This window comes from Salvelinus sp. IW2-2015, linkage group LG20, assembly GCF_002910315.2.
Source record: "Salvelinus sp. IW2-2015 linkage group LG20, ASM291031v2, whole genome shotgun sequence".
Taxonomy (NCBI): domain Eukaryota; kingdom Metazoa; phylum Chordata; class Actinopteri; order Salmoniformes; family Salmonidae; genus Salvelinus; species Salvelinus sp. IW2-2015.
In genome coordinates, this window is record NC_036860.1 from 67,724,071 (window position 1) to 67,745,422 (window position 21,352).

At 43.8% G+C, this 21,352-nt stretch overlaps 1 protein-coding gene across 1 annotated transcript; it reads left to right on the forward strand.

The window, feature by feature from the left end:
- Positions 1–9,836: 9,836 nt before the first annotated feature.
- On the forward strand, positions 9,837–14,827 carry LOC111980297 (protein 60A). The gene is made up of 5 exons (XM_024011019.2): positions 9,837–10,200; positions 11,601–11,758; positions 12,628–12,738; positions 12,903–13,039; positions 14,606–14,827. Exons 1-5 carry the CDS (start codon positions 10,073–10,075, stop codon positions 14,741–14,743), a joined length of 672 nt encoding a protein of 223 aa, XP_023866787.1. The 5' UTR covers positions 9,837–10,072; the 3' UTR covers positions 14,744–14,827.
- The last annotated feature ends 6,525 nt before the right edge of the window (positions 14,828–21,352 follow it).

The window sequence follows — 21,352 nt, forward strand, 5'->3', positions numbered from 1 at the left end:
GATCCTTCCTCCTGGTCTATCCTAATGATCTTCCTCCTGGTCTAATCCCTAATGATCCTTCCTCCTGTCTGTCCTAATGATCCTTCCTCCTGGTCTATCCTAATGATCCTTCCTCCTGGTCTAATCTAATGATCATTCCTCCTGGTCTTCCTAATGATCCTTCCTCCTGGTCTAATCTAACGAGGACCACATCTTAACCTCAGGTACTGTCAGACATACTGTACTGGACAGGTATAATATCTTCTTCAGTACTCCCCAGGGGAAGCATTATTTCAACCCATGCACTTTTATAACATGTTATTTTCAGGTGCTTGGGAAGTACAGGGCTCACCTTGTGTCATTTTTAAAAGACTGGACATGTTTGTCTTTCAGTCCCTTTGTAACGATCGTCGTTCTTTCGGACGAGGAAATAGAAGGATCGGACCAAAATTCAGCGTGGTACGTGTCCATGTTAAATTTATTATAATGAACACAGAATAAAAAAATAACAAAAGTGAAACAACGAAAATCGAAACAGTCCTGCAAGGTGACACACAAAAACAGGACACAACTACCCACAAACACAGGTGGAACAGGCTACCTAAGTATGGTTCTCAATCAGAAGACAATGATTGACAGCTGCCTCTGATTGGGAACCATACCAGGCCAAACACATAGAAATACAACACACAGAACAAAACATAGAATGAAAAAACATAGAATGCCCACCCCAACTCACGCCCTGACCAAACCAAAATAGAGACATAAAAAAGGCCAGGCAACAACTACCAGGGAGCCTCACTTCATCCAAGTACCGAGCCAACAGGACTACCATGGTGCCTCACTTCATCCAGTACCGGCCAACAGGACTACCAGGGTGCCTCACATCATCCAGTACCGGGCCAACAGGACTACCAGGGTGCCTCACTTCATCCAGTACCGGCCAACAGGACTACCAGGGTGCCTCACTTCATCCAGTACCGGGCCAACAGGACTACCAGGGTGCCTCACTTCATCCAGTACCAGGCCAACAGGACTACCAGGGTCTGGTGCCTCACTTCATCCAGTACCAGCCCCACAGCACTACCAGGGGTGCCTGGTTGCCTCACTTCATCCAGTACAGGCCAACAGGACTACCAGGGTTGCCTCACTTCATCCAGTACCGGGCCAACAGGACTACCAGGTGCCTCACATCATCCAGTACCGGGCCAACAGGACTACCAGGTGCTCACTTCATCCAGTACCGGGCCAAGGACTACCAGGGTGCCTCACTTCATCCAGTACCGCCCAACAGGACTACCAGGGTGCCTGGTGCCTCACTTTCAATCCAGTACCAGGCCAACAGGACTACCAGGGTGCCTGGTGCCTCACTTCATCCAGTACCGGGCCAACAGGACTACCAGGGTGCCTGGTGCCTCACTTCATCCAGTACCAGCCAACAGGACTACCAGGGTGCCTTTCACTTCATCCAGTACCAGCCCAACAGGACTACCAGGGTGCTGGTGCCTCACTTCATCCAGTACCGGGCCAACAGGAATACCAGGGGGCCTGGTGCCTCACTTCATCCAGTACCAGCCCAACAGGACTACCAGGGTGCCTCACTTCATCCAGTACCAGGCCAACAGGACTACCAGGGTGCCTCACTTCATCCATACCAGGCCAACAGGACTACCAGGGTGCCTCACATCATCCAGTCCCAGCGCAAACAGGACTACCAGGGTGCCTCACTTCATCCAGTACCGGCCAACAGGACTACCAGGTTGCCTGGTGCCTCACTTCATCCAGTACCGGGCCAACAGGACTACCAGGGTGCCTGGTGCCTCACCTTCATCCAGTACCAGCCCAAACAGGACTACCAGGGCGCCTCACTTCATCCAGTACCAGGCCAACAGGACTACCAGGGTGCCTCACTTCATCCAGTAAACCGCCCAACAGGACTACCAGGGTTGCCTGGTGCCTCACTTCATCCAGTACCAGGCCAACAGGACTTACCAGGGCGCCTGGTGCCTCACTTCATCCAGTACCGGGCCAACAGGACTTCCAGGGTGCCTGGTGCCTTCACTCATCCAGTACCAGGCCAACAGGACTACCAGGCGCCTGTGCCTCACTTCATCCAGTACGGGCCAACAGGGACTACCAGGGTGCCTGGTGCCTCACTTCATCCCAGTACCAGCCCCAACAGGACTACCGTGGTGCCTCCTCTTCATTCAGTACCAGGCCAACAGGACTTACCAGGGTGCTCACTTCATCCGTACCAGGCCAACAGGACTACCATGGGCCTGGTGCCTCACTTCATCCAAGTACCGGCCAACAGGACTCCAGGGCGCCTGGTGCCTCACTTCTCCAGTACCGGGCAAAAGGACTACCAGGGTGCCTCACTTCATCCAGTACCAGCCAACAGGACTACCATGGTGCTGGTGCCTCACTTCATCCAGTACCAGGCCAACAGGACTACCAGGGTGCCTGGTGCCTCTCTTCATCCAGTACCAGGCCAACAGGACTACCATGGCGCCTGGTGCCTCACTTCATCCAGTACCGGGCCAACAGGACTACCAGGGCGCCTGGTGCCTCTCTTCATTCAGTACCAGGCCAACAGGACCTACCATGGCACCTGGTGCCTCTCTTCATTCAGTACCAGGCCAACAGGCCTACCAGGTGCCTCACTTCATCCAGTACCGGGCCAACAGGACTACCATGGGAAAATCAAAAGAAATAAGCCAAGACCTCAGATATAAATTGTAGACCTCCACAAGTCTGGTTCATCCTTGGGGGCAATTTCCAAACGCCTGAAGGTACCACGTTCATCTGTACAAACAATAGTACGCAAGTATAAACACCATGGGACCACGCAGCCGCCATACCGCGTTCTGTCTCCTAGAGATGAACGTACTTTGGTGCGAAAAGTGCAAATCAATCCCAGAACAACAGCAAAGGACCTTGTGAAGATGCTGGAGGAAACAGGTACAAAAGTATCTATATCCCCAGTAAAACGAGTCCGATATCGACATAACCTGAAAGGCCCGCTCAGGAAGAAAACTACTGCTCCAAAACCACCATAAAAAAAGCCAGACTACGGTTTGCAACTGCACATGGGGACAAAGATCGTACTTTTTGAGAAATGTCCTCTGGTCTGATGAAACAAAAATAGAACTTTTGGCCATAATGACCATCGTTGTTTGGAGGAAAAAGGGGAGGCTTGCAAGCTGAAAAACACCATCCCAAACGTGAAGCATGGGGGTGGCAGCATCATGTGTGGGGTGCTTTGCTGCAGGAGGACTGGTGCACTTCACAAAATAGATGGCATCATGAGGAGGAAAATTATGTGGACATATTGAAGCAACATCTCAAGACATCAGTCAGAAAGTTAAGCTGGGTCGCAAATGGGTCTTCCAAATGGACAATGACCCCAAACATACTTCCAAGTTGTGGCAAAATGGCTTAAGGACAACAAAGTCAAGGTATTGGAGTGGCCATCACAAAGCCCTGACCGCAATCCCAAAATTTTGGGCAGAACTAAAAAAGCGTGTCGGAGCAAGGAGGCCTACAAACCTGACTCAGTTACACCAGCTCTGTCAGGAGGAATTGGCCAAAAATTTACCCAACTTATGTGGGATCTTGTGGAAGGCTACCCAAGACGTTTTGACCCAAGTTAAACAATTTAAAGGCAATGCTACCAAATACTAATTGAGTGTATGTAAACTTCTGACCCACTGGGAATGTGATGAAAGAATTAAAAGCTGAAATAAATCATTCTCTCTACTATTATTCTGACATTTCACATTCTTATGTTGTTGCCATGTTGTTCCCATGGTGTTTTACCACCCTGTCACTGGCCCTGTCACAGGAGTTGCAGCCAGGACATAGAGAGAATGAATGGATCTACTCCTGGAGGAAACAGACAGGGAAAACGAGAGGGGGAGTGTTTGGTCTCCTGGAGGTGTATTAGAATAATGACATTGATTGATGGATGCTGTAGCTAGGCAACAACACTACTGTAGGCATTGTGCTACATTTCTCCAATGCCTGTGGCGTAGTCGGCATGATGGCGTGAAATGGAGCTGCCAATGCGCGCATGTCATATTTGATGCATTTACTTAATATAAAAATTCACAACTCGTATGTTGTGACCAGAAATAGGGAAACCGACTTGTTTGTTCTTGAAGGCCTCCACCAGCTGCGTTGGAGAAGGTCACAGGGAAGGTGAGGACCAGAGTACAGCTCTGGTACCTCCATGCTCTTGTAGCAGAAGTACCTCTCCCACCCTMTGTCACGACAGATGTGGTTCTCACGGAAGAGGAGTGAGACCAGGCTCCCTAAGAGGAAGATAAAACACAGTCGCTTTGTTCCAATGTCCATAGCATCGTACTGCTTAGCATGTAAGCCAAATATATTGCTTCATTCTAATGAAATCAAAATGAAATCAAGTGGTATGTTAGTGTGGATTTATACATGTTTTCCACAGGGGGTAGATTGGATGGATTGGCTGATAGCAAAGTGAGCGAACGGAACTAGGAAAGCTAGTCTCCTGCGCCAGACTTTCTCCCCAGTAGCCAGGGCTGGGACAAGATCAGAGGAATGCCCCTACTCCCAGATGCCCTTTTCATTTTCCCAGACTTTCTCAGAAAGTTATAAATGTCTTGTAAACAGTTTCACAAAAGGCCAAACCCAGTCCAAGGTTACAAGAGGCAGGCTAGATGCACTATAATCCAAAAAAAAGACAAACTATGTTAACAACACAAATGTGGTTCGACGAACCGCTGCCAATCCATTACACGTCATATTTCTTTCACAAACTGAAGTACTTTGTCTGTTGAATCTTTACTCATCACTAGGTTTTTAGACAACCTGCGACACACCCCCTCAACACAACCTGTGGAAATAAGTACTTTGTGAGGCATTGATTTCCTCTCCACCAAGGCCTGTACTCCACCTCTCCCACCAGGGCCTGTGCTCCATCTCTCCACCAGGGCCTGTACTCCATCTCTCCCCCAGGGCCTGTATGCCTTCTCTCCCCCAGGGCCTGTACTCCTCCTCTGCCCCAGGGCCTGTACTCACTTCTCCCCAGGGCTGTACTCCACCTTTCCACCAGGGCTGTGCTCCATCTTCCCCAGGGCCTGTACTCCACCTCTCCCCCAGGGGCTGTACTCCAGTCTCTCCACCAGGGCCTGTACTCCATCTCTCCACGGGGCCTGTACTCCACCTCTCCCCCAGGGCCTGTGCTCCATCTCTCCACCAGGGCCTGTACTCCACGCTCTCCTCCAGGGCCTGTACTCCACCTCCCCAGGCCTGTACTCCACTCTCTCACCAGGGCCTGTACCCATCTCTCCCCCAGGGCCTGTCTACTCCTCTCTCACCAAGGGCCTGTGCTGCCATCTCTCCACAGGGCCCTGTACTGCCATCTCTCCCCACCAGGGCTGTACTCGCACTCTCCACCCAGGCCTGTTACTCCATCTTCTCCACCAGGGCTGTGGCTCATCTCTGGACCATGACCCTCAGTGAGGAGACTGTGGGAAATAGGCCACAGTCAAGGTCTTTATTCATCTTCATGTTCTAACCATAAACAATGCCTTGCTGTGCCCCTGCATTGTAACCGCTGCCTACTCTGGACCACATAACCCCTCTGACAGGGATTTGATCCCCGGATCAGCCACTTTCCTGCCATGCCTCTCTAACTTACTACTGTCATGTCCAGAAATGTATAAAAATACGAAAGGAGGTCAAAATTCCAAACTATACTGAACAAAAATATTTAATGAGTTACAGKTCATATAAGAAAACCAGTCAATTGAAATAAATTAATTAGGCCCTAATCTATGTATTTCACATGACTGGGAATACAGATATGCGTCTGTTGGTCACAGATACAGTACCTTAATAAAAAGTAGGGGMGTGGATCAGAAAACCAGTCAGTATCTGGTGTGACCACCATTTGCTTCTTGCAGCACGACACATCTCCTTCACATAGAGTTGATCAGGCTGTTGATTGTGGAATGTTGTCCCACTCCTCTTCAATGTCTGTGTGAAGTTGCTGGATATTGGTGGGAACTGGAACACGCTGTCGTACACATCAATCCAGAGCATCCCAAACTTGATCAATGGGTGACATATCTGGTGTGTATGCAGACCATGGAAGAACTGGGACATTTTCAGCTTCCAGGAATTGTGTACAGATCCTTGCGACATGGGGCTGTGCATTATCATGCTGAAACATGAGGTGATGGCGGTGGATGAATGGCACGACAACGGGCCTCAAGATCTCGTCATGGTATCTTTGTGCATTCAAATCGCCATCAATAAAATGCAATTGTGTTCGTTGTCCGTAGCTTATGCCTACCCATACCATAACCCCACTGCCACTATGGGGCACTCTGTTCACAACGTTGACATCAGCAAACCGCTCATCCACACGACGCAATACACATGGTCTGCGGTTGTGAGGCCGGTTGGACTTACTCCCAAGTTCTCTAAAAYGACTTTTGGTAGACAAATTCAATTCTCTGGCAACAGCTCTCGTGGATATTCCTGCAGTCAGCATGCCAATTGCATGCTCCCTCAAAACTTGAGACCATCTGTGGCATTGTGTTGTGTGACAAAACTGCACATTTTAGAAGGGCCTTTTATTGGCCCCAGCACAAGGTGGACCTGTGTAATTATCATGCTAGTTTAATCAGATTCTTTGATAAGCGCAACACTGTTCAGGTGGTACCAAATGATTATCTTGGAAAAAAGGAGAGAATTCTCATCAACAGGGATGTAAACAACAATTTGTGCAACATGAGAAATGTGTCGTTGCAATCTTTTATTTCAGCCTCATGAAACACGGGACCAACACTTTTACACGACCGATTTTACACAGCAAACACATCATGTGGCTAACACGTACACAGGACCAACAACTTTTACATGGACCAACACTTTGCATAAGCGTTTAATGGCAACCATACATGGCACAGTCTTTTACTATGGGGGACCAACACTTTACATGGGAGACCCAACACTTACAGGGGACCAACACTTTACATAGGGAACCAACACTTTACATGGGAACCAACACTTTTAGCATGGGACCAATACTTTTACACGGGACCAACACTTTACACGGACCAATCACTTTACACGGGACCAACACCTTTTACACGGGACCAACACTTATTACATCGGACCAAACAACTTTACACAACATGGGACCAACACATTTTACACGGGACCAACACTTTACATGGGGACCAACACTTTTACATGGGACCAACACTTTACATGGGACCAACACTTTACACAGGGACCAACACTTTTACATGGGACCAACACTTTTACACAAGGAACTAACACTTTATATTTTTGTTGAGTATACAAAATAACAACACCTTCTTAGCCCACAGTTAGATCACAGGAAAGTCTTGAGTCTTTTTAAATATCACAGCTGTTGTACCTGGATATTCTCAATGGGTCGTCTTATTGGAAAATGTATGATAAGAGTCGGAAAAGGATATTACATTATGATGGACAACTTTGATACTATGACAACAACAGTGGTAGATCAATGGCCCAAGGGGGGACAAGCTATCCTGACTATAGTAAGGATGTAATGCCTTGGTATATTGGAGTGATGTGGCTGTGCCAACTAGACCTAAGATGTTTAAGAAGGACATTTCCACCCCTGATTGTTTCAGCAACGTTGAGCAATATAAATAATTGGTTTGACTTGTTGAATTCTCACTCTTCACTGATAGGACGGTCACAAGAGACTACAGTGATAGTGATGTCAGATGAATCTCTATCCCTTTTAGTTGAACCTCTAACTGACATTCATATCGGTTCATGTCAAGCTTGCTAAAGACCCCATTTTGTAGGCCGGGGTCTTCGTGTGATGTCTATCAGATAGAGCTTAGGCTGATCTGGATGAAGAAACCCCTGCATGTTCTGTATTAGCTTGTCTTAAAAAATGTCTCTGTTGATGTTATGGTTCATTGGTTCTGTGCTGTATTTTACTCCGCACGTTTGGCCTATTCGAAGTGTCAGAGAGAAAGAGTTAAAGTTCATCTCAAGTCATGCGAGTGAGTGTTTACTTGGGACTGACCCAGTTTGAGTCTCTGTAACGAGATCTGGGCTGATCGTGAGATATCCGCAGTAACAGACGCTACAGTAGCTGTAATCGTAATTTCTATTTAACTCTCTCAGACAGTTTGGCTGCTTTCTGGAATCCATGTCCTTGAATGGCAGGTGCAAAGCAAAAATAACATTTTCTTGGTTATCAGAGGAAGATTGCCACCTTTTCATGTTGGGCGAGCACTATAGGGAGGTGATTGTTGCAGTCCCCTTTAACAAGGAGTACTGTCTGGTTATCAACCCAACTCCCAGTTTTCATGGCAAGTTACTATTATCAACAGGGTTGACTCACAAATGGCACCCTATTCCCTACATAGTGCACTACTTTTTTACCAGAGCCCTRTGGGCCCTTTATAAGCAATAGGGTGCCATTTGAGACGGAGCCTTCATAAAGAGCGGTCTTATGATTCTCCGCTTCCCTCGATGATGGGCTGAAAAAAAATCAAAAGCTCAATCAATGGTATCTTTGTGGGGTTTTTTTCATGTGAAGCTTGTTTGCTGGTGTCCCAGCTTGCTGGATGTTTCATGTGAAGCTTGTTTACTGCTGTCACAGCTTGCTGGATGTTTCATGTGAAGCTTGTTTACTGGTGTTCCGCTTTGCTGAAGTTCATGTGAAGCTTGTTTACTGGTGTCACAGCTTGCTGGATGTTTCATGTGAAGCTTGTTTACTGGTGTCCCAGCTTGCTGGATGTTTCATGTGAAGCTTGTTTCCTGGTGTCCCAGCTTGCTGGATGTTTCATGTGAGCTTGTTTACTGCTGTCACAGCCCTTTCTGGATATTTTATGGAACTGATTTGATTTGTATGTCATGCCATGCCAGATGATTCAGGTAAAGTAATATCAAATATAACGCTTTAAATACAAAGCATATAACAGCAGCTGTACTCTCAGGTCTTGTACTAGATATCGTAGACATGGTTGCTCTTCTCCATGAAAGAAGCATCTCCCCCTCCTTCAACATATTACATTACATCATTTTGTTTCATTCATGAGAAGTAGGCTATTTCATTTATTTTATCTTAAGAAACGCCTGCAAATGAATGTCCTATTATCTATTCTTCCAGGCTGAATCACAACCGGCCGTGACTGGGAGTCCCATAGGGCGGTGCACAATTGGTCCAGCGTCGGCCGGGGTAGGCCGTCATTTGTAAATAAGAATTTATTCTTAACTAACGTGCCTCGTTAAATAACGGTTACACACACACATCTCTTCTGAGGTAACAGCCAGCCACACATTATGTATTGCCCACTTGACAAGACCATTATGTCTTGCTGGTTTCATAACCRCGTCTTTATAACGATGAGACAGGAGTCAGTTCAACCATTTAATGTGCTCAGTCTCAACGCACATTATCCATGATGCTCTTTGTCTATACAACTACGGTAAGTAGTCTCTCTCTCTCTCAGTCTGTCTCTCTCAGCTCTCTCTGTCTTTCTGTCTCTCCTAATCTTTCTCTCTCAGCTCTCTCTGTCTTTCTGTCTCACCTAATCTTTCTCTCTCAGCTCTCTCTGTCTTTCTGTCTCTCCTAATCTTTCTCTCTCAGCTCTCTCTGTCTTTCTGTCTCTCCTAATCTTTCTCTCTCAGCTCTCTCTGTCTTTCTGTCCCTCCTAATCTTTCTCTCTCAGCTCTCTCTCTTTCTCTCTGGTCCTTCTCTATCACCCCAACACTGTTTCATACTTGCAGGACATAAAAAATATTCCAAGGACAACCTGGTGTACGAGGAGATAAAGCTGAGGTTTCCAGGCCAATACAAACAATAGCTATTCTCTTCCTGCCCCGTTGTGAGCTTCCATTGGATACCCAGACCTCTACGAGAGCGTCACTATCAGTTGTACCAGTACAGCCTCCTCCTCTGCCAACTGAAGAACAACTAGTTCTTCCTCCATTACTGAACAGAGTCAAATTCATTAATTGCCACAAAACCACAAGTTGGTGGTATTTGCTCTGATAGTTGCATAGAGGCCAGACTGACCACCATCTTTCCAAAATGTATTTTGCGCACTTTGTGATGATGCTGGTGCTCTTTGGTTGTTCTCTGGGAAAGTCGTTTGTCCTCCAGCCCTTGGAGAAGGAACCTGCTGCTGCTACTGGCTCTGCCGTCCTCCACCCTGACAGGTTAGTAGTATCACCCCTCGCTGGAGCGACACATCACTGGATAGTCAGAAGRTCATAGAGGACACATCAATTCTGAAAATAATTCAAAAAAAAAWTTTGTTGGGGAATTTCATTCAAAATGGCGTGATGGCCGTAATCTGTCCTTCTAACCAACACAGAAACTTAGTATGTTCTCATTGTGCCAATCCCTGACATAAACTATTTTCTAAATTCCATGCTCAGTTCTACAGGTCATCAAGACTTGAAATAGCCAACCTTATATCCAGTGTTAGGCTATTTTAAATCTTGATGACYCATACAGCTGCACCAGGTTATATCATGACTAGCAAAGTCACCTTTGACTGGATGCTTGCTGAGGCCTCGTGAAATGAGGCGGGGGTTGTTTGAGAGGTTTACTTGGCTGCATCTAGATTTGAGAGAGCTGACCTTACGGTTCTAAGTGTAACATTGTGTTCTCCCCAGGCATGAACAGCACTATCAATCTTTCTTACATGACAACATTCAGGGCACAGAGACAGAGCAACGCTGTCTGCAACACTCCAGAGACAGCAGCACTGTCAGCAACACTATCTTTAGACATAGAGCCGATCCACCTCAAATAGAGATTGTGAGAACAAACTCCCTGAAAAAAAGTATGGTCTCCGGTTATAGATTTAACGATGCATGCTTTGGTAACACAGCCAACTTTAGTCTGAGTGAACAAGCTGTTTTAATACTTTAGAATTTAAAGGTTGAACCGGTTGGATTTGTAAAAATCATCTTCAGATTAAATCTATTCCATTAAATTACCAACATTACCCCCAATTTAACAGCATGCCATTAATACATTGATTGAAGTCCATCTAAATATTTMATGTACAAAATGGTGCTGGTGATTCTTTTAGAGATTGCCAGATCTCACAAAATGGATGCAAGAGATTCAAAAGAACAGGATATCCATGGTTACGCAATCTGAAGTGTAGCYAGCCAGGACTGTGAATGCCTGAGAGAGAAGGCTACACTCCATTGCTAACATTAAAATCTCCTTCTCTCTGTTGCGGTCAAAGGCAATAGGAGGGCCACGGGCCAAATTCGGCCCTTTTGCAATTTTATTTGTCTTACCAAAGATGTCTTAGTAAAAATTACAAATAAAAAAAGAAAATTTAAGTCACCAGGAATTGTGTTAAAAAAAGTGCCAGGAATTGTGTAAAAAAATAAAAAATTCACCAGGAATTGTTTTCTAAAGTATTTCCATAACCATAAACTTAATTTGTTTATTTTATAACAATACAATATTTGTAGCATTCCAGTTGTCTTTTTCTTTTAGTATTTATTTTCATTTTCAGTATAATTGACTGATTTACAAATAAACTAATTTGATTTGCAATAAACTAATTTGTCTGTTTCTGTTCTGTGTGCAGGTGCCGTGGAGAGTTGTTGAATGACATCAGAAAGACCCTTGTTAGAGCCCTCAACCTGCAGCAGGAGCCCCAGGTGGCGGCGGACAGACTGACTGCCATCAGAGAGCAGTGGAAGACAGCATTCTCTGCCATCTCTCACAAGACCCAGGACAAAGCAGGTAGCCACATTTTTGGGAGCAATAGAATTTCAGGATCCCACTTAATTTAGATAGTATGACCCTCTGGTCTACTGTATAGAACTAACACATGGTACACACACGTACATACTAATATTGTTGTACAGTGGTATCATACATTTTTGTATTGTGGATATGTGGTGGTGTGACAGTGTTATATGATGTACTGTTTAATTTTCAATTTTATGTGTGATATAAGTGTCTTAATGTGTCTGGACCCCAGGAAGAATAGCTGCTGCCTTGGCAGGAACTACTGGGGATCCCTAATAAACCCCAGGGAAGAGTAGCTGCTGCCTTGGCAGGAACTAATGGGGAACCATAATAAACACAAATATACAATACAAATACTTTCAGATGGTCAAATTATCAACAAACTATCTTTTGATAAGCAACTGCTTGCTAAGGTTTACGGTTAGGGATGGGATAGGTTTAGAATTAGGGTAAAGGTTAGGGTATGGGTTAAGTTTAGAATTAGGGTAAGGGTTAGGGTATGGGTAAGTTTAGAATTAGGGTTAGGGTATGGGTTAAGTTTAGAATTAGTGGATGTTTAGTTGAAATGTTGTTGACAGTTATTGAACATCTACTGACTATCTACAAACCATCTACTAAGGACTATCCAAATAAAGTGTTGCCAACTTCAGTCCCATCCAAATTGTAGATAACAGCAGAGGTGAGTAGCTTCCAATGCGGAGAATAAAACCCGGTTCGCCTGACCAAACGTGCTAGCCAGTTCGTAATGGGCTTAAGAGGGCCATATGATCATTACAGTATTCTGCTTCTAGTATTCTGATGCAGAGCATCATCACTATGTTTCTTATTGATTCATATATGTTCTTTCCCTTTCTCCATAGTGGCTGTACCCCAGGCTGTACCCCAGGCTGTACCCCAGGCTGAGGGTCCTGCAGCAGACAACCGCAGTGGTCTGAAATGCTGTCCGCTGACCTCACAGATCTTCCTGAAAGGTGACCAGCTCTGTTCACACAAAAAATGTATAAAACACTGTTAATCTATGAAACATCAATAGAGTGTGCGTGTGTGCGTGTGTGCGTGTGTGCGTGCACATATCTGTGGCCATCACCATAGCATTTAAGCCTTCTGTGCTGTCTGTCTTCATTTCTCAATTTAGATCTTGGCTGGGAGAACTGGGTTATCTACCCTGAGAGTTTCACCTATGTCCAGTGCTCACCCTGCAACTCCCAACTGGACCTGAGCCCCTCGCGCTGCCCATCACACACTCCTCCCGCAAAGGACACCCCCTCACAGGTAAAACAACCCTTCATGTTTCTTAAAAAAAGAAAGGCACTTTACTGGTGTGTAGTTGGACATTGTGTGGATTATGATCATGATCAATGTATTAGCATTATGTGAATAAGCTTACTATAATAGTTTTTTTTGGCTTGTCCTATTGGATAATTGGATTCTGAGTTGGTCCGCTGCCCCAAGATCCACACCTGGTTTCCATTTTAGTCAGTCCGTAAGTCGAGCTCGATGTTCAGTTTAGTTCCTAGGAAAACAGCAGACCAAATACATGAATCAAAAAACATTCAAATACTTGAAGTTGTCAGCTTGCCTGGTACAGTAGGAAAGTGCAAAGTCTTCCCACCCTGCATACCAGTAAAGCTATAAAACAATCAGGCGCACATCAAGATGAAGAGAATTTGTCTCAAGTCTGGGAAAACAGCAGGGAAACAGAGTGTCCTGGAGAGACCCCAGGCTGTGCTGGTGGAGATATCGATGTTGTGTCTCGGTATCTGTGGAAATAAGCTGTGAGTGAGAAGCACAGCCAGGTGCAAGGTCGATCATGAGGAACATCTAGCAGCCACCTGTGCTTTAGACTTATCACATTTCTCAAAGTGTTTCAACTTACTGTTAACATCTTTTTTTTTTTTTATATATATATACTTTTTATTGGAAATGTATTTGGCTAAAACTTCCCATTCTAAATCCACGAATATGTCAGCTTAATGACTTTAAATAATGTTTCCATCAGGATAATAGTAGGACTGGACAGTAGGACTGGGACCACCAATGAGACACCAATTTTAGATTATTGAGGATTTTCTTCAAAGGAGGTCCCAGATGCTCAAATCTAAGGTCTTTAAACTTTAAAAAAAAATAATGTTTACTAAAGGCACATGATTCATAATTTTGCTCATAATGTTATTTCCCTTCATTTAAATTGACTAACACCAAGTGACACTGGATTTAGACACCAAATTATCAATGGGATTCTCAAATTTGTAACATACTAAAAGGGTGTGATTGCTAAAAATWAAAAATWAAAATTATACATTTGGTGGTTCGAGGCCTGAATGCTGATTGGCTGATGGCTGTGGTATATCAGAACGTATACCACGGGTATGACAAAACATGTATTTTTACTGCTCTAATTACGTTGGTAACCGGTTTATAATAGCAATAAGGTACCTCGGGGGGTTGTGGTATATGGCCAAATACCACGGCTAATGGCTGTATTCAAGCACTCCCCGTTGCGTCGTGCTTAACAGCCCTTAGCCGTGGTATATTGGCCATATACCACAGCCCTTCTGGCCTTATGGATTAAATATAGACTCCTCCCCAGATAAATATATTAAATATGCTAGTGGTTGTCTAGGTAAAAAGAAGGCTACTAGAAGTCTTCCAAAAATAGTGAAGACAGCACTTCAACACCTAAGGTTGTGTTCAGGTTACTATATGATACTCTGTTGTTGACTCCTCCCCCTCTCTCTTGAACTCTAACCCCAGATGTTAACTCCTCCCTCCCCCTCTCTTTAACCCAAACCCCAGATGTTAACTCCTCCCTCCCCCTCTCTTTAACCCTAACCCCAGATGCCGTGCTGCCAGACCACTTCTACAGAGCATGTGCCCTTCCTCTACATGGATGAGTTCAGCACCCTCACCATCTCCTCTGTGCAGCTCACCCGTGCCTGCGGCCCAGGCAACCCCCAGCTGCCGGCTGAGGACTGATCATTGACCCCCCTACCCCATCCCAGGGAGTCCCCCTACCCCATCCCAGGGAGTCCCCCTACCCCATCCCAGGGAGTCCCCCTACCCCATCCCCATATCTCTTCTGCTCATGAAATACCTATAGAGTGGACATGGTTGCAACATTCCAGTAATTATCCCAAAATTCCCAGGTTTTCCAGAATTCCCATTTGGAAGATTCCCAGAATCAAGAAGGAATATGCAGGAAATTCAAAATCCTCCAATCAGGAGTTTTGGAAAATCTGTGAATCTTGGGAAAATTACAGGAACAGGTTTTGGCACATAGCCTACATTCCTAAATAGATTATGGCTATTTCCTAGTTATTTCCTAGTTAATTTTCAGAAACATTTGAATATTGAAATATGTTCATCTTGAGGAGCATAAAGAAAATTGATCATTGTGGCTTCATAGAATCTCTGGACTAGCTCCCATATGAAACCCTGCTCTCCTCTCTTTTCCCAGAAGGGGGCTTATTGTAAGCAGTGGCTACATAAAAAAAAATATACAGAGAGAATCCTGCACATGCGCAGAAGCTTCGGGACATTTAGGCGGTCTCAAAATAAGAAAAGGTCTGAGTAAAAACCAGATCCGCAGCCACTCCGTTCTGAAAAACAGAAAACTGACAGCTATTAGTTCTGGTTGAATAAACGTTGGCAGTCTTGCTTTAATGACATTTCATATGTGCTTTGATGTTATTTTTGACGACGATATTTCACAACCCTGAAGCACTAGACTGGCAAGGGATCAAAGTAATGCTATTCCATGTTCCCCACAAAAATGTGAACACAGGCTTCCCATGCCAAAAAAAAAAATCTCTCAGCACTAGGCAATAACTGCAGAGCTCTCATCTAAACKAGCTTTTCCCTGGGACTGTAACATGCATGGAACCAGTTTTCTACAAAAGTATAACATTTCCAAAAAAATACATTCTGGGTTATGTAAAATAAAGATTCTGATCTCCCCCCAAACAAAAATCTTGTTCTTATATGTGCTGTGATTTTCCACTCCATTGGAAAGCTCCATGTTTGGACACGTAGAAACTTTGGGCATAGAGATAAATTATAGTGCTACAGGTTTCACCAAACAAAGCCTCTCATTTTCAGTTAAGACATTTGTTCGGTTGCACATATGCAGTCCAAAAAGTATTTCAGTCTGCTACATTTGAGACTTTAATTGTTATCCCTCAATGCTTCCCACGTGCTCCTTTCGACAATATTGTTGTCTATCAGTCCTAAACTTGGTCCACAGCGTTTTCTGGTTTTGGCAGTTGGATAAATATATACTCTTTTTATATTTTCTTTGAGATACACTAAATAAATGTATTCCTTTTACATTTACCTCACATTGCCACCTTYTCACAATGTATTTTCATCATAATATTTATCACCACGATATGGAATGTACCTGAGGTTGTCACAGCTTCACTAAAATGTTTTGGTTTTTAAAAAATGTGGTGAAATGTGTTATTGCCATTGATCACACAGTTTGAGAATTTGTATCAATTATATGTCTATTATCTGATTAAATTCTTTAATAAATGCTACTACAAGAATTCTGGATTCTAATTTCATTATTTCCAAGATTAAACAGTCAAATATCAGTATTTTTTTTTTTTTATGCATTGGAGAACTCATACTATTTATAAATGCTGTCAAAATGTATCTTTATTCACCCGAATTTTAAAACTGCATTTGAAGTGTAACCTAAAAGTGAATAACTATTTATACAGTGACCTCTTAATAGAGGTAGTGATTCATAGCCCCCGGCTGTGGGATCAGTTTGACAGGAAACCTAAATGTACAGGGGGACGCCAAGAGGGAAACAAGGTTTCTGGGTCACTGCTCCAGCAATGCAGCACCATCTGTAAAACAGCATCGACATCCTGTTGCGCACTTCTTATTCTGGGTCGTTCCATGAAAATACTGCCTTTTGCATCGCTTTTGATATTTTAAGTAGAAATGCTTGTGCACCCATATTGAATTTTAAATGCCCTTTATATTAAATAAAGTCCCATTTTAATATGGATCACATGAACAGATCAATAAATCAGATTTGTAATGTAAATAAAGACTTGCTAAAATGCCAAGATTAAGCATTTGGACATTTTCCTTCATGCACCATCTGTGACTTCTAGGAAGATTTTAACCCACTTAACCCCAACATTTCTCCCAAGTTATCACCRTCATTGTAAAGCCCTAGTTGGCCTCCCGAGTGGCRCAACGGTCTAAGGCACTGCAGTGCTTGAGGCGTCACTACAGATCCGGGTTYRAYCCCGGGCTGTGTTGCAGCCAGCCGCGACCGGGAGACCCATGAGGCGACGCACAATTGGCCCAGTGTCGTCTGGGTTAGGGGAGGGTTTGGCCGGCCGGGATGTCCTTGTCCCATCGCGCTCTAGCGACTCCTGTGGCGGGCCGGGCGCCTGCATGCTTACAGGTTGCCAGTTGGACAATGTTTCCTCTGACACATTGTTGCGGCTGGCATCTGGGTTAAGGCAGCAGTGTGTCAAGAAGCAGTGCGGCTTGGCGGGGTCGTGTTTCGGAGGACGCATTGGCTCTCGACCTTCGCCTCTCCCGAAATYGTATGGGAACATCTAATAGTCCAATCAGTGTAAAAGCAGATGAGCTGGTTCTACACTTTTTGGTCATTTTCTGGTGTTTGTGGTGGAAAACTGAGCAGGTCAAGCATAACACRTCAACCCTGTTACTTATTTTATTTACTTATTTTATTGTGTTACTTTTTAATTTTTTTCTTTTTTTTCTTTATTTAGTACATTTTTTCTCTATTTCTTGAACTGCATTGTTGGTTAAGGGCTTGTAACTAAGCCTTTCATGGTAAGGAACAGTCATTGGTGTATTATAATCAGATCACGTTGTGACGTCATGACTTGGGCCAAAAGTTCCATCCCACCTGAACAGGCTGAAATTCCAGGAATTTTTTTCAAACAGCTTTTACACAAAATGGGCATTATTCTAATTTTCACAATTTCCGAGTGTTATTTGGACCTTCTAGTGTGGAAATATTATTTTTTTAAATGAAGGAAAAACACATTTTTAACTGCACTGACCCTTTTTTTTCCTTCTTTTTTTTACCAAGTTACACTTCTCAAAATCCACCGAATTGGTGGAATGACCCAACTGCTATTTCAGCAGCAGTACCAACATTTGCTTTCTAAACAAATATTTTTTTGGGGGGGGAGTGATGAGCAATGAAAATGCTTATTGGAGCTACTACGACACAGCACAGCACAGCACAGCACAGCACAGCACAGCACAGCAGCCGCAAGAGGCAGCAGCTCAACTTTTTTCCCTGACTTGACTTTTGGCTGGTTTGGGTCAGAATGGCTAACTACTGGTCTGTTCAGGTTTTCTGTGGGGTTTTGTCCACCATGTTCTTGGCCATGGGGGCACTGGATGGTGGGATGGAATGTACAGACAAGGACAGATTACTGACAGAGATATCCAAAGATCTGGACCCACCGTCGGAGTGTGTGCTAGGCTGCACTGTACTGACTTACAGAGCTATGCTGGAGACCCAAAATATACCTACTGTACGCTTCAAAGACTCTACAGCAGGTGAGAACATGATAGATATATTCTGTGATGGGCACTGATATGGAAAATCTATATCGATATCAGTTGTATTTTTCAATTCAATATCGATATGAAATCGGTTTGTAGAAAATACATTGCAACTGTGTGACTGTTCACTTTTCTGTGAAGTCCAGACAACTGCTTGCGGATTTTCCATTTGGGAATTTTCTGGTAACATGAAYTTACCTAACCAGTTTGAATACAATGGGAAGCCCATCCACTGTTGATGGACCATCAGCAGGCAGTTCAGTATGATAAGTCAAGAGTCTGTGAGAGGGTTTTGTTCATGCAGGAACAGTCATGTATGCGTTTCTTACAGAACAGTGTAGGTTAACAGGAAGAATAAACCGATTTCACAATATGTCTTGCTCATTTTGATATCAAACAATATCAAATGGATATCAATATCATATTGAATTTTCAATATTGGTGCCCACCCCTAAAAATATTATATTAAGCACTATATAGCATGATATATCACAGTCTAAGGGAATTGCTGATTGCTGAGAAAAAAAAGCATTCGTTTCTAGAAAGAAAAAAAAAAWTCACTGATAAAAAGGATATGCAGAATAGACTATCTGTGGTGCTGTGTGTGGCTCAGTTGGTAGGAGTGTGGGGCTGGCAACTGCTAAGTGGCATATATCATATACCATGTACCATACTAAGACAATCCCCTTTCTCTACAGGTGCGCATGGAGAATACTGCTGGTCCAGGAGAACGAAGTGTAGCCCCGGAGAGAGCCTGCTTCATGCCTACATCGTGTTACCTGTGGATGTGTCACTGGTTAACCAGGAAACCCTTGGATTGAAAGCTACTCTCCCCCACCTTAACAACATACTAACTCCTCACAACGGTCCCATGCCCCTCTCCAAACGCTGTGGTCTCCGCTTTGACGTCACAGACCAGTTCACCGTGACAAAGAGATTGCCAACGTTCTGTGTGCAGGTTGTCCCACAGCAGAGCACCTTGGAACACAGGATTCCTATTAGGTGCCCACCTTTCCTGGTGACGATGTGGCAGAGGCTGAATCAGTAACCTACAAAGCCAAGGAGGGGGATGAAATGGACTTGTTAAACCGATGACCATCCAAAATGTTTAATGGCGTCAAGGTTAGTTTGTCAGAATTGTTAGGTAACCCTTCTCCTATTGTAAATGCATCTGGATCTGATAGTCTTGTTTATTCCACAGCTATCTATCTCGTCAGCAACATATTGTATATAACGGTGTTTCTTCATATATTGATTTAGCAGTGGCGCCCTGCCACTCCCCCCACCCCCAAAAATATATAGAGTGACAAGTTGCAACGTATATTTTGTCTTTAGATTCTCGCTACAATTGTCACTGCTGCTGAATGAAATCCTTAGGGAGGAGGACGACGACACTAACACTCACAGTAGGTTATATCATGTTTATGGAAACGAAAAAGGATGTCCGATTCAAATGGAAAGTCAGTCAAAACAACGGATTGTCCGATGAAATACCCAGAACTCTTTGACACAAGACTGTTGACTAAATGGAGTACTATTATTAACGATGACTTGAAACGGACTCAGTTTTGGCAGCATATCTTTAACTCTGAGATGTTAAAGGTGACGTTGAGAAGGACTGAGAAGAACCTGAGGTAAATGTATGGAAGGTGAAAATGAACCGTTGTATTTCATTGGTTGATTGATAGATTGATAACAATATCATTGTTAATATGCCGTATGGATGTACGCTTTTGGGTCGATAGTTGATTCTAGATTGAGATGATATTTAAACTAATATGGATTTGAGGCCTTTGTGTTCATTTGTGCTCTATTGTGTGGAGCAAACATTTGATGACACATATGTATATAGAATGTATAAGCTTCTTATATGAAATAGACGTAGCTGCTAATTTAAGTGTGTGAACACCAGAAACTGTCCTAAAGCACATTTATTTTATTGAACTTTTATTATATTTACTTTAACTTCTATTTTATTTACTTTAATTTGCTATAACACCACACTAATTGGTTTGATGTAACCGCTGTAAACTGTGAGCTTTACTATAATGTTTTTCCAACCATGTCAAGTATCCACAATATTAAAACAACTTTACATGATTATGTATGTCTGTGAGCTTGCACAAAAAGAAGGCCATAGTTTGATCTTACCATAACAAATCATTAAAAGTTGAGAGAATAGGAACTGTTTCAGACCTGGATTTTTAAAAAACTTTATATAGAAGCAAGAAACAGGAAAATGGTGGACAGTTTGCAACAACAGTGGGCGTTACCTTACCACAGCGAGCTGTAGAGCACATTATATTGACCATAGCTCCCTCTGCTGGCAAAAACACAGTATCATGCACATGCCTACATTGCCCTATTTAACTCAGGGTCGCACACTCAGCACATYATGGTCCCCACCAGAGCTGAAATTAAAATTCAAACTTGAAAAAAGTATATGTTCAATGACTTCTCAATAGTAGAAGAAGCTATTTATTTGAAATGTGTTTTTTTTTATTTTTATGTTAAATAAAATCCCATCCTGAATTGACTGCTTTCAATTCCAATAGACCCCAGCCCTGGTCCCCACTCCCAGCTATGGGAAACCCTGCAGCCACCCACGTATTCCCTGTTATCACATAATTCTACACATTTCTAATTCTCTACACAGCTGAATAGGGAGATTACAATTTGATGTCAAGTATAAGAAAGACTACTGTTTGAGTGTGCAAAACACATAGGAAGATCTAGCATCCACCAAGCTGGCCTCTTTTGATTGTGGTGCCAGGAAGATTCTTCAGAGAGACTCGTGCCTGGACTGTACACCGAACTGGAACAGTATGTCCCCTGAAGAGTTTTCACCAGAGAGGGACATGCAGTGAACTGACGAGGGACATGCAGTGAGCTGATGAGGGACATGCAGTGAACCAGAGAGGGACATGCAGTGAACTGATGAGGGACATGCAGTGAACCAGTAGGGACAATGCAGTGAACTGAATGAGGGACATGCCAGGGAACCAGAGAGGG

What these genes read in the sequence shown, in the direction of transcription:
- LOC111980297 (XM_024011019.2), top strand. Translation starts at nt 10,073, where the DNA reads ATGTATTTTGCGCACTTTGTGATGATGCTGGTGCTCTTTGGTTGTTCT. An exon ending in GCCGTCCTCCACCCTGACAG is followed by an intron (nt 10,201 to 11,600) that starts GTTAGTAGTATC and finishes TTCTGTGTGCAG; the next exon opens with GTGCCGTGGAGAGTTGTTGA. An exon ending in CTCACAGATCTTCCTGAAAG is followed by an intron (nt 12,739 to 12,902) that starts GTGACCAGCTCT and finishes TTCTCAATTTAG; the next exon opens with ATCTTGGCTGGGAGAACTGG.